Source organism: Muscardinus avellanarius (genome assembly GCF_963383645.1).
Source record: "Muscardinus avellanarius genome assembly, chromosome: 13".
Lineage (NCBI taxonomy): Eukaryota > Metazoa > Chordata > Mammalia > Rodentia > Gliridae > Muscardinus > Muscardinus avellanarius.
The window spans coordinates 56,561,056-56,573,863 of record NC_137799.1 but is presented as its reverse complement, the minus strand read 5'-3'; the positions used below and the strand labels follow the sequence as shown (position 1 = coordinate 56,573,863).

The following is a 12,808-nucleotide window of genomic DNA, read 5'->3' as shown; positions in this document are numbered from 1 at the left end:
TTTTGAAGTAAATGTTAAGTGTAACCCACAGGGTTTTTTTGTTTGTTTGTTTTGTTTTTTGGGTTTTTTTTTGGGGTGGTACTGGGTGGAACTCAGGGGCTTTTCTACCTCTGGGCTATACTCCCATACCTATTTTATACTGTATTTAGAAACAGGGTCTCATTAAGTTGCTGAGAGCCTCACTAAGTAGCTGAGGTTGGCTTTGAACCTGTGTGATCCTCCTGTCTCAGCCTCCCAAGCACTGGGATTACAAGCATGCGCCACCACACCTGGATAAAATAATATTTTATAAAATTTAATAATAATTGTTGAAGGAGCTAAAATTAAAATATTACTTTATAAAAGTTCAGCATTTATTATTATATTATTATTATTGTTGTTGCTGAAATGGTATCTTATTGTGATTTTGATTTGTATTAATGATTAATGATGCTAACTATTGGCTTTGTTTTGTTTGAACATTTTACTTGAAAAAAAATGTATGTTCAAATCCTTTGCTCACTTTGAAAACTGTTTTCTTTTAATTGTTCAACTGAGAGAATTCTCTATATATTCAAGATAATAAGTATCTGCAAAAAAAATTCCCATCCTGTAAGTTGTTTTTTCACTTTTGTCTCTTTTGGGTACTGGGGATTGAACTCATGGGTGTTCTACCTCCAAACTACACCTCTAGTCCTTTTTCTTCCCTTGTAAAATAAGATTATTGGTCTTCTCAAGCAAAAATAGAAATTTTTGAGATATCAAAATGAGGATTTTAGTAATTGCATTTCTTTAACAATATGGAAATGAAATTCTTAGAAAAAACTATTTGCTAAAGATGACATAGTATGGAATCAAATATGTAAGCAATATATGAATTACATGTTATTTTACTTTGAAGTATCCAATTCAGTAGCATTTAGTACCTTCACATAATCTCTATTTAATTCCAAAACATTTTTTACATGTCCAAAGAGACTTCGTACCCATTAAGCAAATCATTCTCATCTTCCCTTTCCCTAGCTCCTGACCACTGATCTGCTTTTTTTCTCAATGGATTTACCTATTTCTAATATGTCAGTATACAATATGTTATATTATGTGTCTGGATTCTTTTACGTAGTACAACATTTTTAAGATCCATGTGCATCATTTTATATATCAGAACTTCATTATTTTTCTAATGAGATAATATGCCATTGTATGTATATACCACAATTTGTTTTACACACACCCTATAACTATATACATATAAATTGTCCAAATACTTGTTTTCTGTTCATTTGGATGTATATGTGTGAGCAAACTTGCTTGGCTATATAGTAATGCTGTTTAATTTTTTAAGCAACTCCCAAACTTTTCATAATATCTACACTTTTTACACTCCAACTAGTAATTTCTGAGGGTCCTGTTTTGCCCATGTTTTCTCCAGCACTTGTTAATATCAGATAAGACTGTCATAGTATTGAGAATGCCTATCACAATCCAAAATACTGTAGAAATAAATGGAATAAATAGCTGATTTCAAAAAGAACTGGCAAAGGAGGATGTGCAGAGATGGCTAGAGACACAGAGACAAAATACAGAGAGCATGTTGTGAGAGGTGAGGGAAAAATATTTTAAAGAGAGTATGACCAATTTCGTTGAGTATTGGTAAGAACTGAGCAAGATAAAAAAGTATCAGTTAGCTCCTAATTTTTGAATGGTTTACCCAGATTTCTCTACTCTTTACTTAAGTATCCATAGAAAACCATAGTCTATATTATTGATTGCTATAGACTAAATTTGAATTATAGTTTCCCCAAAACTCACATGTTGAATTTATGCCATAAATTTATGTGATGAATTTATGCCATGAATTTATGTGTTGGTATTTAAGATGGAGCCTTTGAAAGGTAATCAAGGTTGGATGGAGACTTTGGGCTAGGATAAGTGGCTATTTAGGAAGAAAAAGAAGAGAATGTTCATGGACATGTGATGACACGAGAGAAGGCAGTCATCTGCAAGCCAAGAGGCAAGCCCCTGGAGAGGAACCTAATCCATCTGTACCTTGCTCTCAAGAACTATGTATTGCCTGGGCAACATAGTGAGACCCTGTCTCTACATAAAAAATTGAGAAGGGCTGGGGACTTGCAGTATAGCTCCATAATAGAGTGCCTCTTCATTCAATCTCTAGTATCATTTAACAAATTTTTTTGCTCTTAATTTGATTAACTGCATTATTTATTTCTTGTCATGAATTTTTTATTTGCAAAATTTATTTTGTCTATTTTTATTATTTTATTGTTAGATTGTAATTACACATCATGAATTCAAAGTGACACATAAATACATGAACACATCACTTGGTGTATTTCCATCTGAATCCCACCCTGCTCCCTCATCCTCCTTCTCCATACCTGTTAGTGAGGTTGGAAATGATGCCTTCAAGTATGACTATAACCTTCTGTGAGCTGTTTTCTTCATCTCTTTTAGGAATCTCCTCTCCTCTCCTCTCCTCTTCTCTCCTCTTCTTGTAGTGCTGGAGTTCAAACCTAGTTCAAATCATCCTCCTAAATGATTATTCTTAAAATTATAATATATATATACTTGACAAGGTAAAATTTATCAATATGTCTAGCCTGCTACCACAATACAAAGACCTCAGAATGCTTTAACTCTGACCCTTCCCTTCACCTTATTCTATTTTATTGTCCAGAGTTTTAGATATATCTTACTTTAGCTCTACCTTCTTTAGATACTGCTCAATTGCTTTGTAGAATAAATGTTTGTTTAGTGTCATGTAGACATCCTTTACATACCATTACCATTTTTCTTTCTTGGTCTCCTTATGTTGTATTTTACCAATTTTTGTTAAGCTTTTTCTTTATGTTATTTAGTCTCTCAACTTTTTTATTTTAATTATTGTTTTATTAATTTTTTCTTGTTTTATTTAGCCTTTCTAGAATTATTTTTTGTTATTTTTATTGTCTTATTTTATAACCCTGTTTCTTTAAAATATATTCACTTTTTTATTAAACATTTTAAAAAACTTATGTAAAATCATTTTGAATTGTTACATTATACCTATTTCTTCATTGTGCATTCTTCCATTTTTGGCAGGGTAATATGTAGACTGCCATTCATTGTTCTGCACTTCATAATTTATTTATTGTTATTTCCAAGTTTGACTTCTTTGAGAATTATTTTCTGTGGTGATTTTTTACTCCAGCCATTCTCTGTTGAGAAAGCCTTCCTGTAAAGGATATATGTTAGTCATCTTTCTCTCACTATAAAAATTACCTGAGGTAGTTGATGTGTAAGGAGAAAAGGTTTATTTTGGCTCTGTATTTTAGAGGTTTCAGCCCATGATAAGTTGCTTTGGAATGAGGTAGCACATCATGTTTGGAAGCAGGTGGTGGAGTAAAACAGCTCACCTCATGGCTAGGAAAGAAAGTAGAAAGAGAGAAGGCCCAGGACCCCACAGTCTCCTTCAAGGGCCCAGGAACCTAAGGACCTCCCTCTAGGCCTCCCCTGTTAAAGGCTTTGCTGCATGCAACAGTATCCTCCATGGAATAAGCCTTTTGTACATGGGATTTTGTGGGACATTTATGATCTAAAGTACAGCAGTATGATTGTATCTGCGTGGACCCTCCACTATACACTGGTTGTATACTAGCTTAATATTATTGTTGATTCTTTACTTTTCTACATGTGACTATGGCTCAGTTTTCAATCTAGCATTATGGACGTAGGATTCTGGCCTCATGTGGTTGACTCTGTCCTGCCCTCAGACTAAGACAGGAGGGTGTTATTTATTGATTTATTTTGGTGGTACTGGAGTTCCTGGAAACCCTTCTACCTCTGGGCTACACTCCCAGACCTATTTTATATTTTTAATTTGGAAACAGGGTCTCTTAACCCAGCGAAGCTGGGCTTTGAATTTACCCAATCCTCCTGTCTCCGCCTCCCCAGCGCAGGGATTACAAGTGTGCGCCACCACACCTGGCTCAAGGAGGGCTCTTTTTAATGGAACCCCAACTACATAAGCTCAATCAGGCTTTCATTCAGTAAATTTTTATCTCCCCACTTTCCATAGTTACACCAGTTTTGTCTGATGAACATGTATAGCTGTGAGTCTGTTTCCATCCTCATTCAGATCTCATATTCAGAGTCCCTTTGGTCATATTTGATCCAGAATAGACCACTCAGCATGGTAGCTCAACTCCATTTTACTGGTAAAACGTACTTTACCATTATTGAGCATGTAGAGATTTACTTTTCAGTGGGATGTATTAACATTTTAGTACTATTTTACCTAGCATATCTGTATGTTTAGAAAGTGGTTGAGCAACTAAATACATGATCTTTTAATTTATTTAGACCTTATTTTAGGTATTTAACATATTTATTCTAATAAAGTTAACAGAAATCACTTGAAACATTTGACTTTCTAGATCCTCATTAGATTTGAATTGTAATTTCTAGCATTTGTTAATATTAATATACTTTTGCTTTTATTGTACCATTTTCTCTTTAATGTATTTTCTAAAACCATCATTACCTTCAATTGCTTGCAATCTTATTCCTTAACATTTTCTTTTACACAATTATTAACTGCTTGAAATTTTCATAGGATGACTCTTCAGGAAGAACTGGATGAACTTAAAGTACACATATCCATTGATAAGGCAACAATACAAGAACTGAATAGATGCATGGCAGAGAAAAGAGAAGGTATTTTTTGTAAAAATAAAAATTTAACCCAAGTATTGTTAAATTATCTAGTTCTTGATATTTAAGTTTTAATTTCTTTTAAGAACCTTACCTCCTTTCTTCTGTTTTTCACCAGTTTACTCACTGATTATTCATTGACATTTTTAACTTTTCTGAGAAAAATAAAAAGAACACCTGAATGTTCCATCTGGGGAAGCTTTATAATTTATAAAAAATTTTAAGGAGAGCCAGGCATGGTGGTGCATGCCTATAATCCTAGTACTTGGGAGGCTGAGACAAGAGGATTATAAGTTCAAGGACAGGCTCAGAAACTTAATAAGACTTGTTTTCAGATTTAAAAACAAAATGGGAGGAGGTTGGGGTATAACTCAGAGGTAGAATGTTCCTGGGTTCAATCCTCAGTACCAAAAAAAACTCCCAAACAAACAAACATAAATCTAAAAATATACCCAATAAGGAGAAAAGTACTTTTATTATTGATTGATAAGGTCATAAATAATATAGCCACATTGCCATTAATCATTTGTGTTTTCATTTGACATTACGTATTTAAAGATAACCCTGTAGTTCCAACTTATTTTTCTGGAATAAAAATTTTAGTCCTAAAGGAAACTTGTAAAAATTCAAATAGGTAATCTCCCTGACAAGAAGCTACATGACCTCTTTTTAAAAAGTAAATAAAGCGGATATGACAAAACTTATTATTTAAACAGCAGTAACCTACTTCTTAGCGCTGTCCTTTCAATTGTTGACAGTTTATACTTAACATTATTTTTTCGGTAACTCTCTTCTGAATTTTGTCTCAATTACTGTAATTCCAATTGCTCTTATTTAGGATACCGTGACTTTCCAAAGCCAGTATTTGAACTCTGCTATTTTAATCTTCTTTAGTTTTTATTGTGTTTAAAGCTTGCCTGCCTGCCTGCCTGCCTCCTTTCCTTTCCTTTCCTTTTCCTTCCTTCCTTCCTTCCTTCCTTCCTTCCTTCCTTCCTTCCTTCCTTCCTTCCTTTTTTTGGTACGGGGGATGGAACTCAGGGGCATTCTACCTCCAAGCTAAAACCCCAGCCCTATTTTTTATTCTTTATTTTGGAACAAGGTCTCACTGAGTTGCGAAGGGCCTAAGTAGCGGAGGCTGTCTGCGAACTGCCATCCTCCTGTCTAAGCCTCCCAAATGCTGGGATTACAAACATGCACCACCACACAGGGCTTTCAAGCTTATATGTTTATTAGCCCCCAAACACTTTCTTTTTTCATTTTGCCCATTGCGTTTTGCTTATTTGTCTGTTCCATGGAAATTTCTTTCCATTTGCCCCTTAAATATGATGTTATTCCTGGCTTTTTTTTTTTTTTTTTTTTTTTGTGTGTGTGTGTGTGGTAATGGGGTTCCTGGAAACCCTTCTATCTCCGGGCTACACTCCCAGACCTATTTTATATTACTTATTTGGAAACAGGGTCTCTTAAGCCAGCGCGATCCTCCTGTCTTCGCCTCCCAAGCGTGGGGATTACAAGTATGCGCCACCCACGCCCGGCCTGGCTACTTTTTAAAGATGAGGACTATTGTCCGGCATGGTGGCGCACACTTGTAATCCCCATGCTTGGGAGGCGGAGACAGGAGGATTGTGCAGGTGCAAAACCAGCCTTGCTGGTTTAAGAGACCCTGTTTCCAAATAAAATATAAAATAGGTCTGGGAGCATAGCCCGGAGGTAGAAGGGTTCCATCCCCAGTACCACCAAAAAAAAAAAAAGATAAGGACTATTGTTTTTGAAAAATCATATGCACATACTTTTAAGCAAACTTTTAAGAAAAATTAACAAAAAAGGGGAAAAAACTCCTACTTTATAACCAATTAAAGATCAAAATCTTTAATATTTTTATCACACAACTATCTCTTAATGATTACACAGAAGGCTTACATAAATTAATTTTTCATAGGTATGGTGGTGCATACCTGTAATCCCAGTACATGGGAGGCTGAGACAAGAGGATCTCAGGTTTGAATATAACCTTAGCAATGTAGTGAGACTCTCAACAACCTAGCAATACTCTGTTCAAGATAGAAAAATAAATAAAGGTCTGGGGGTGTAGCTTAGAGGTGAATGCCCCTGGGTTCAATCTTTAGTGCAAAAAATTTTTTTTGTTAAAAAAATAACATCCTGCTGGGCATGGTGGCACATGCCTGTAATTCCAGTATTTGGGAGGACGAGACAGAAGATTGCAGGTTCTTGACTGATCTCTGCAACTTAGAACCTATTAAAAAAAATTAAAATAGGGCTGAGACTATATTTTAGAGGTAGAATGTGCCTGTGTTTAATCCCCAGCACCACAAAATTGAACTAAATTAAATTAAAAATAAAAAACAGTATAATTTATGCTATTGTCACTTAAAGGAGGATTACATCTATTCTATTTGATGTCAACCAAATATAAAGAAATCGAGACAAAGGTAAAACATCTAGCCATAGTAATTGGGTGTGTGTGTGCGTGCATATGTATAGTACTGGGGAGGTTCTACTTGGTCTGGTAGTTCTCATATTTCTTTGCTGACAACTACCTTTGTTGTTCTTCATTGCTTTCTATAAATGTATATCTCTATTAGGTATTATTTTCTATCTAAAAGACTTTCTTTAGTATTTTTTGCAGTGCACTTTGGTGATGAATTCTTTCAGGTTTTGTATACGAAATAAAAATCTCTATTTTGTCTTCATTTTCAAAAGATATCATCACTAAGAATTATAAATAGATACTATTTTTAATAAAAATTTTCACTCTATTATCATCTGGCTTGAATTATTTCTGATGAAAATTCTGTCATCTTTGTTTAATGGTATTTATTGTGTGTGTTTTTTTCTTCCTCTGCTGCTGGAATACTTCTAAGGTTTGGAGATTGTGTCCTCTAATCCTTTTAGATGGTGTTTGTCCTCAACCATGGGTAGTTTTCTCACATGTATGTGCTAATAATAGTGCTTAGCTAAAGACTTGAAGGGGTCTACACCCTTTATAGACCTTAAGGGCTCTCATGAGCAGATCTCTCCTCTACTGTATGTTGCCCTGCAAACTTGATCTTTCTTGGAGTCCCTGTATCCAAGGTTTGTCTTATTTTTGGAAGATTTTTTTTCACTGAGGTTTTCAATCTGTCCTGTGACTTGGCAAGTTCTCTAGGCAGTAAACTACATTCATTATAGTAGCTACTTCATTTGTTTGCCCTTTCTGAAGGATGACATAGGCATATGCCCAATGTCTGAAAACCATTTTTCCATATATTCTGTTTAGTTTTTAGTCCTGTATGGAAGGGTAAATTTTTTTCTTCTGGCATACTTTAATTTTTATTGAATATGTTTTTCCTGGGTTAAATCCAGAATCTTTATGAACAGTAACCTCTCTTCATACACCAGATTCACTTTTACTTCCTGCAACTCATTTGCCCCTGGCTATTTTTATAGTGGTCTTAAAAAGTTCAGTATGTCTTTTAAACAAACATCACCTTTCCTCTCAAATCTGTTCTACCTCCTCTAGACCTCTCATATGAACACCTTGAGTGCCTACCACATAAATGTCTTTGCTGAAAATTACAGTTTGTAATGTAATGAATCTTCAATACAGTCCCATATCAGGAGCTTAGCCAAGCTGTAGAGAGTTAAGATGCCAGACATGTGAGTTAAGAAAGTAAATTAAGATTAAGACTTTAAGCCAAAATTAAGGTTACAGGTGCCTTTATTCACTTACTGGCACTTATTAGTGCCAGTTCTCCATGTTCTGTTTTCTCCTATAAACACACAGATTGGAGTCGTCTCAATGTTAAGGGAGCTCCAAACCAAAGGCCTCACTGGGTTTGTGGAACTAGGTCCTGCAGGGAGAGTCAGTAGAGAAACAGGGTCAGAATGGGTCTTAATGAGGAAAAAAACTGCCTTCAAGTTTATTGCTAGTTCCCTACCTTCTAAGGTGGTCCTTGGAGAAAAACTTGGGGAAGCCTTAGCCAAAGAGATCCCAGAGGAATTTTAATGGAGGGACATAGGTTAGGAATACAAATATGTGTGAAAGGGTGTCTGGTTTTGGACTCTTAACCAGGGAACCTGAGTCCTTGACTAACTCTCTCTAAAGACTGCAGTCTACTAGTTGTGCAACAAGTCTGGTTGCAGGAGGCAGCTTTCTCTTGTGAGGACTGCCAATTAAATCCTTTGTAATTGCCTATGGTTAGGACTGAAAAACCATACCAGAAGCTATTCAGGAGCTAACTTCCTCAATATTTATCACAAGTGCAAGAATGTTTATAAAACCACTTCTTATGGTGTTCTTCATGGAAAGCTAAGGGCTTTTGTAGCAATCAAACAATGTAAGAAACACACAAATGGGAAAACTTCACAAACAATAGCAAGCATTTTTTTGTTGCATATGGGGCTGTGAATTGGCTGAAACAGACTCTTCTTGTTGCAAGTCATCTTCTAGTCTGTTCTAAGCTGTTCTGTTAAAGTCAAGTTCACTTGTGCTTCACATATCTGATTCTTGACCACTAAGGAACAAGTATAAACATGCAATATTTTCTGCTTAGTTTTGGAACTGATATATTGTAACTTCCACCCACATTTCTTTGACTAAAGCATGTTATTTTATTAAATAGAGCTAGTAACAATTCACACCACCATAGAGGGTTTAGAATGTGAAGGAGATAATACCAGACTTTTTTAGTGCCTTACCCATAATATTTCTAAAAGTTCTTTGTCCACCTGAAAGGATCTATTAGGTATTGCATTATTCCTTTCAGAGATTATTGGCAACTAAGTATGTTAGCCACTCTCTGAGGTCATGTTTTAATGTCAGTGTTTGGGATTTGGCCTTTATGCTGCTGATGTTTCAAAGTCTATGTCTTTCGCATGACCACCAACAAATTTATATTTCAATTCCAAAAGTATCGGAACTTATATACTTCCTATATGTCTGGCCACTTCCTTTCTGAGCTCAAATATTTCTTATAGTACCTAGTTAGTTTAACCAGCAATAACCAAACTAAAGGCTATCACACTATCAGCATTTTGCATTGGCAGTTCCTCATCAAGTATTACAAATTTAACTAGCTATGTTTTCTGTCTTCCATGTTATGTCAGGTGGTGGTAGTTTGCCACATGTTTTGCCACTACACAACATGGGTCACCATTTTCTAGGAGGATTTCAAGATAACATATTCAAATATCTGTATCCCTTCAATATTAACTAATAAGGTCAAGATTGAAGACACTGCATTTTAAGGTAAAGAAATCTATATATTGAGTGTAGTTTTCAGTGAGGAAAAGGAAAAACAAACAAACAAAAGAAAGCTCTACCAGAAATGGGACTTTATTTTTTTATTGACTTTTGGTCAGTTTTCATAGTAGATGGCTTCTATTTATAGTTTCAGAGTACATATGGTTCTAATTGTAGTTGGCTAATCCATTTTTATCTAACTCATACTATTTATCTCATACTTATTTACCCGAAATAATAGTATGAGCTGTTTTTCCTCACATTTCTGACACCAATTGTAGGATTATTTTCTCCACTCAACAACCAGTTCTCTGGTTCTCTAGATGTTAACTGGATGTTCTGCAAGTTCAATTCTGATACTACTTGTAGTTAGTGCAGAGCCCATAGATTATGGTTCCAATTCCAAAAGACTTCCCTCACTTCACATACCTATTGGCAACTCCTGGATTTCCACCTGCATTTATGACCAGCTATAAGTTGGATGTTCCCACAACTACTTCCACAGACTTGGTAGTTGAATGGCTCAGAAACAGGCTTTATTTAACTATTACCAGTTTATTATACAGGGAACAACTCAGAAATAGCAATAGATAAAGAAGGCCAGGTATGGGAGAAAGGACACAATGCTTTTATGTCTTGTCTGGTTTTGCCATCCTCCCAAGACCTTTATGTGTTCACCATTGAACAATTGAAATCCATTGTTTAGGGTTTTGTTTTATGGAGGTACTATTACAAAGGCATGATGAGCTAAAATTAGCTATTGATGGATAAACCCAGTCTCCAGCCTTTCTTCACTCCACAGATGTCTGGGATTGGGGGTGAAAGTGGTTAGTTCCTCTGGCAACCAGCCCCCATCCTGAAACTAAATGGGAACATTCCAAGATCATTGTATTAGCATAAACTCTGGTATGGTTGATAGGTGCTTCTCATGAATAACAAAAGATGCTTCTCTGACCACTCAATAAATTCCAAGGATATTACAAGCTCCATGTCAGAAACTGGGGATATAAATAAAATATATGGTTTTTTTTTTATCATATCACAAGTTCCTTCACTAAGTAAAACCTATTCACTACAACTATTATTTTGCTTTTCCTAAATGCAAAATAAAATAACAATGTTCTTAGGAAATTTGACCCTTAATCTCACAAATTGATATAATCACAAACACCTGTAAGAAATTGTATGTTGAAAGCATTATGTTAAGATCAGGAATAAATAATGATAATAGTTTATTTGTGTGTGTTTGTGTGTGTTAGTGGGGATTGAACCTGAATCCAGGAGCATTCTACCTCTGAACTCAACCCTGTATTTAGTTTATTTTGAAATGAATATTTGTATTTAGCTATATTTAGTTTTATTTTGAAACAGTGTCACTGTTTCAGCCTCCCGAGTATTGGAGATTATAGGCATGTGCCACCATACCCAGGTAATAAGAAGCTTTCAAATAATGTGTTAATATAATTAAAAGAGAGAATGTAGCAGAAGAATTTAATTACATAATGTAGTTTGGGGACTCAGAAAACACTACCCCACAGTAGGATGCTTTGACCTGCTTAGTACTTTGAACTTAGAAGCAGGCCTTAGAATCAAGGTCTCTCTAACCTTCTTTGTTTCTCACCCCCAAGCCCAGGGAGAGGGTTTACATAAAGTTCCCTTATCTGACTGAAGGAATTTTTTACAAAAGTAATGCAATTGTCTTGGACTCCCTCCACTAAATGTCATTAACTCTGGAAGGTTAACTCAGAAAAGAGTACTAAAAGGTGTCTGTTGATTTGTACTAAAGACATCATCTATTCTTCTGATGATGACAGATACCTTAGTGACTTTATTTACATAAGACACTCTTGTTTGCAATTCAGTTCTGTCTCTCACTTTGGTCCCAAGCTATTATCTATTCTTTAGGCCCATTCACTTCTCCTAAAAATAATTTATTGTCCTAGAAAATCACCTAAGATGCCTATCACCATTTCCTTCTCCCCTATAATGAGGGTATTGGTGATTCAACCCTCTACCCCTCCTGTTAATCTATTGTCAGTTTATTTCAGCAGACTTAAAGACTTGAACCTTCAGAGGGAAAGGGAGTAATTCCCCTTACCCCTACAGTAAGGCACAGAGATTAAATTAAAAACAAAAATTCAATAAGTATAACAACTTACATTGTTATTCACAGGGTAAAAACTATAAACAAATATAAATTTAAAAAATCAGAGACAGAGAAGAAACTCCTGAGAAAGAAGATAAGTCATAATGAATTTTATAGTATAAAAATTAATGCATTTTGTGTGTGTGTGTGGTACTGGGGGTGGAACCCAGGGGCTTTCTACCTCCAGGCTATACTCCCAGACCTATTTTATACTTTATTTGGAAACAGGTTCTCACTAAGTTGCTGAGAGCCTTACTAAGTAGATGAGGCTGGCTTTGAACCTATGCGATCCTCCTGTCTCAGCCTCCCAAACGCTGGGATTACAAGTGTGCACCACCACGCCCAGCTCTAGAAATTAAGGCATGTGAAACCAAAATATCAAATCTCCTGTAAAAGGAAGTACATGCTCACATCTACCATCTGAAATAAATAGAAATGTATGTTTTTAACTGGGTTCTCTTGGTTGATTTCCTAAGTCCTGAGGACCATTAAGAGTAACAGAATGAAGAGAAAGAAACTTTGTTCTTGTTGCTTTCCATTGCCTAGGCCTAGCTGCTTAAATGTTCTTTATAAAACCTTAGAAGGTGAGATACAAACATCGCAATAAACAACCAAAGGTGAACATGTTTAGCCAGTCCACCCGTGGGCTTTAAACACACCCAGGAGTGAAAAAGGGACAGAGAAATTCATTTAAAAATCAGTCTTTAGCATTTATTTCATTAAAGCTACAT

General features: G+C 35.5%; 1 protein-coding gene across 3 annotated transcripts in view; it reads left to right on the top strand.

The window, feature by feature from the left end:
• Positions 1-12,808, top strand: part of CNTLN (centlein) — a gene marked incomplete at both ends in the record, with an annotated part of 264,859 nt that overhangs the window by 155,013 nt on the left and 97,038 nt on the right. For all 3 annotated transcript variants that reach the window (XM_080708552.1, XM_080708551.1, XM_080708550.1), the window contains one exon: positions 4,595-4,695. In XM_080708552.1, the coding sequence (XP_080564678.1) occupies positions 4,595-4,695 (101 nt within the window). The remainder of the gene's footprint in view (positions 1-4,594; positions 4,696-12,808) is intronic.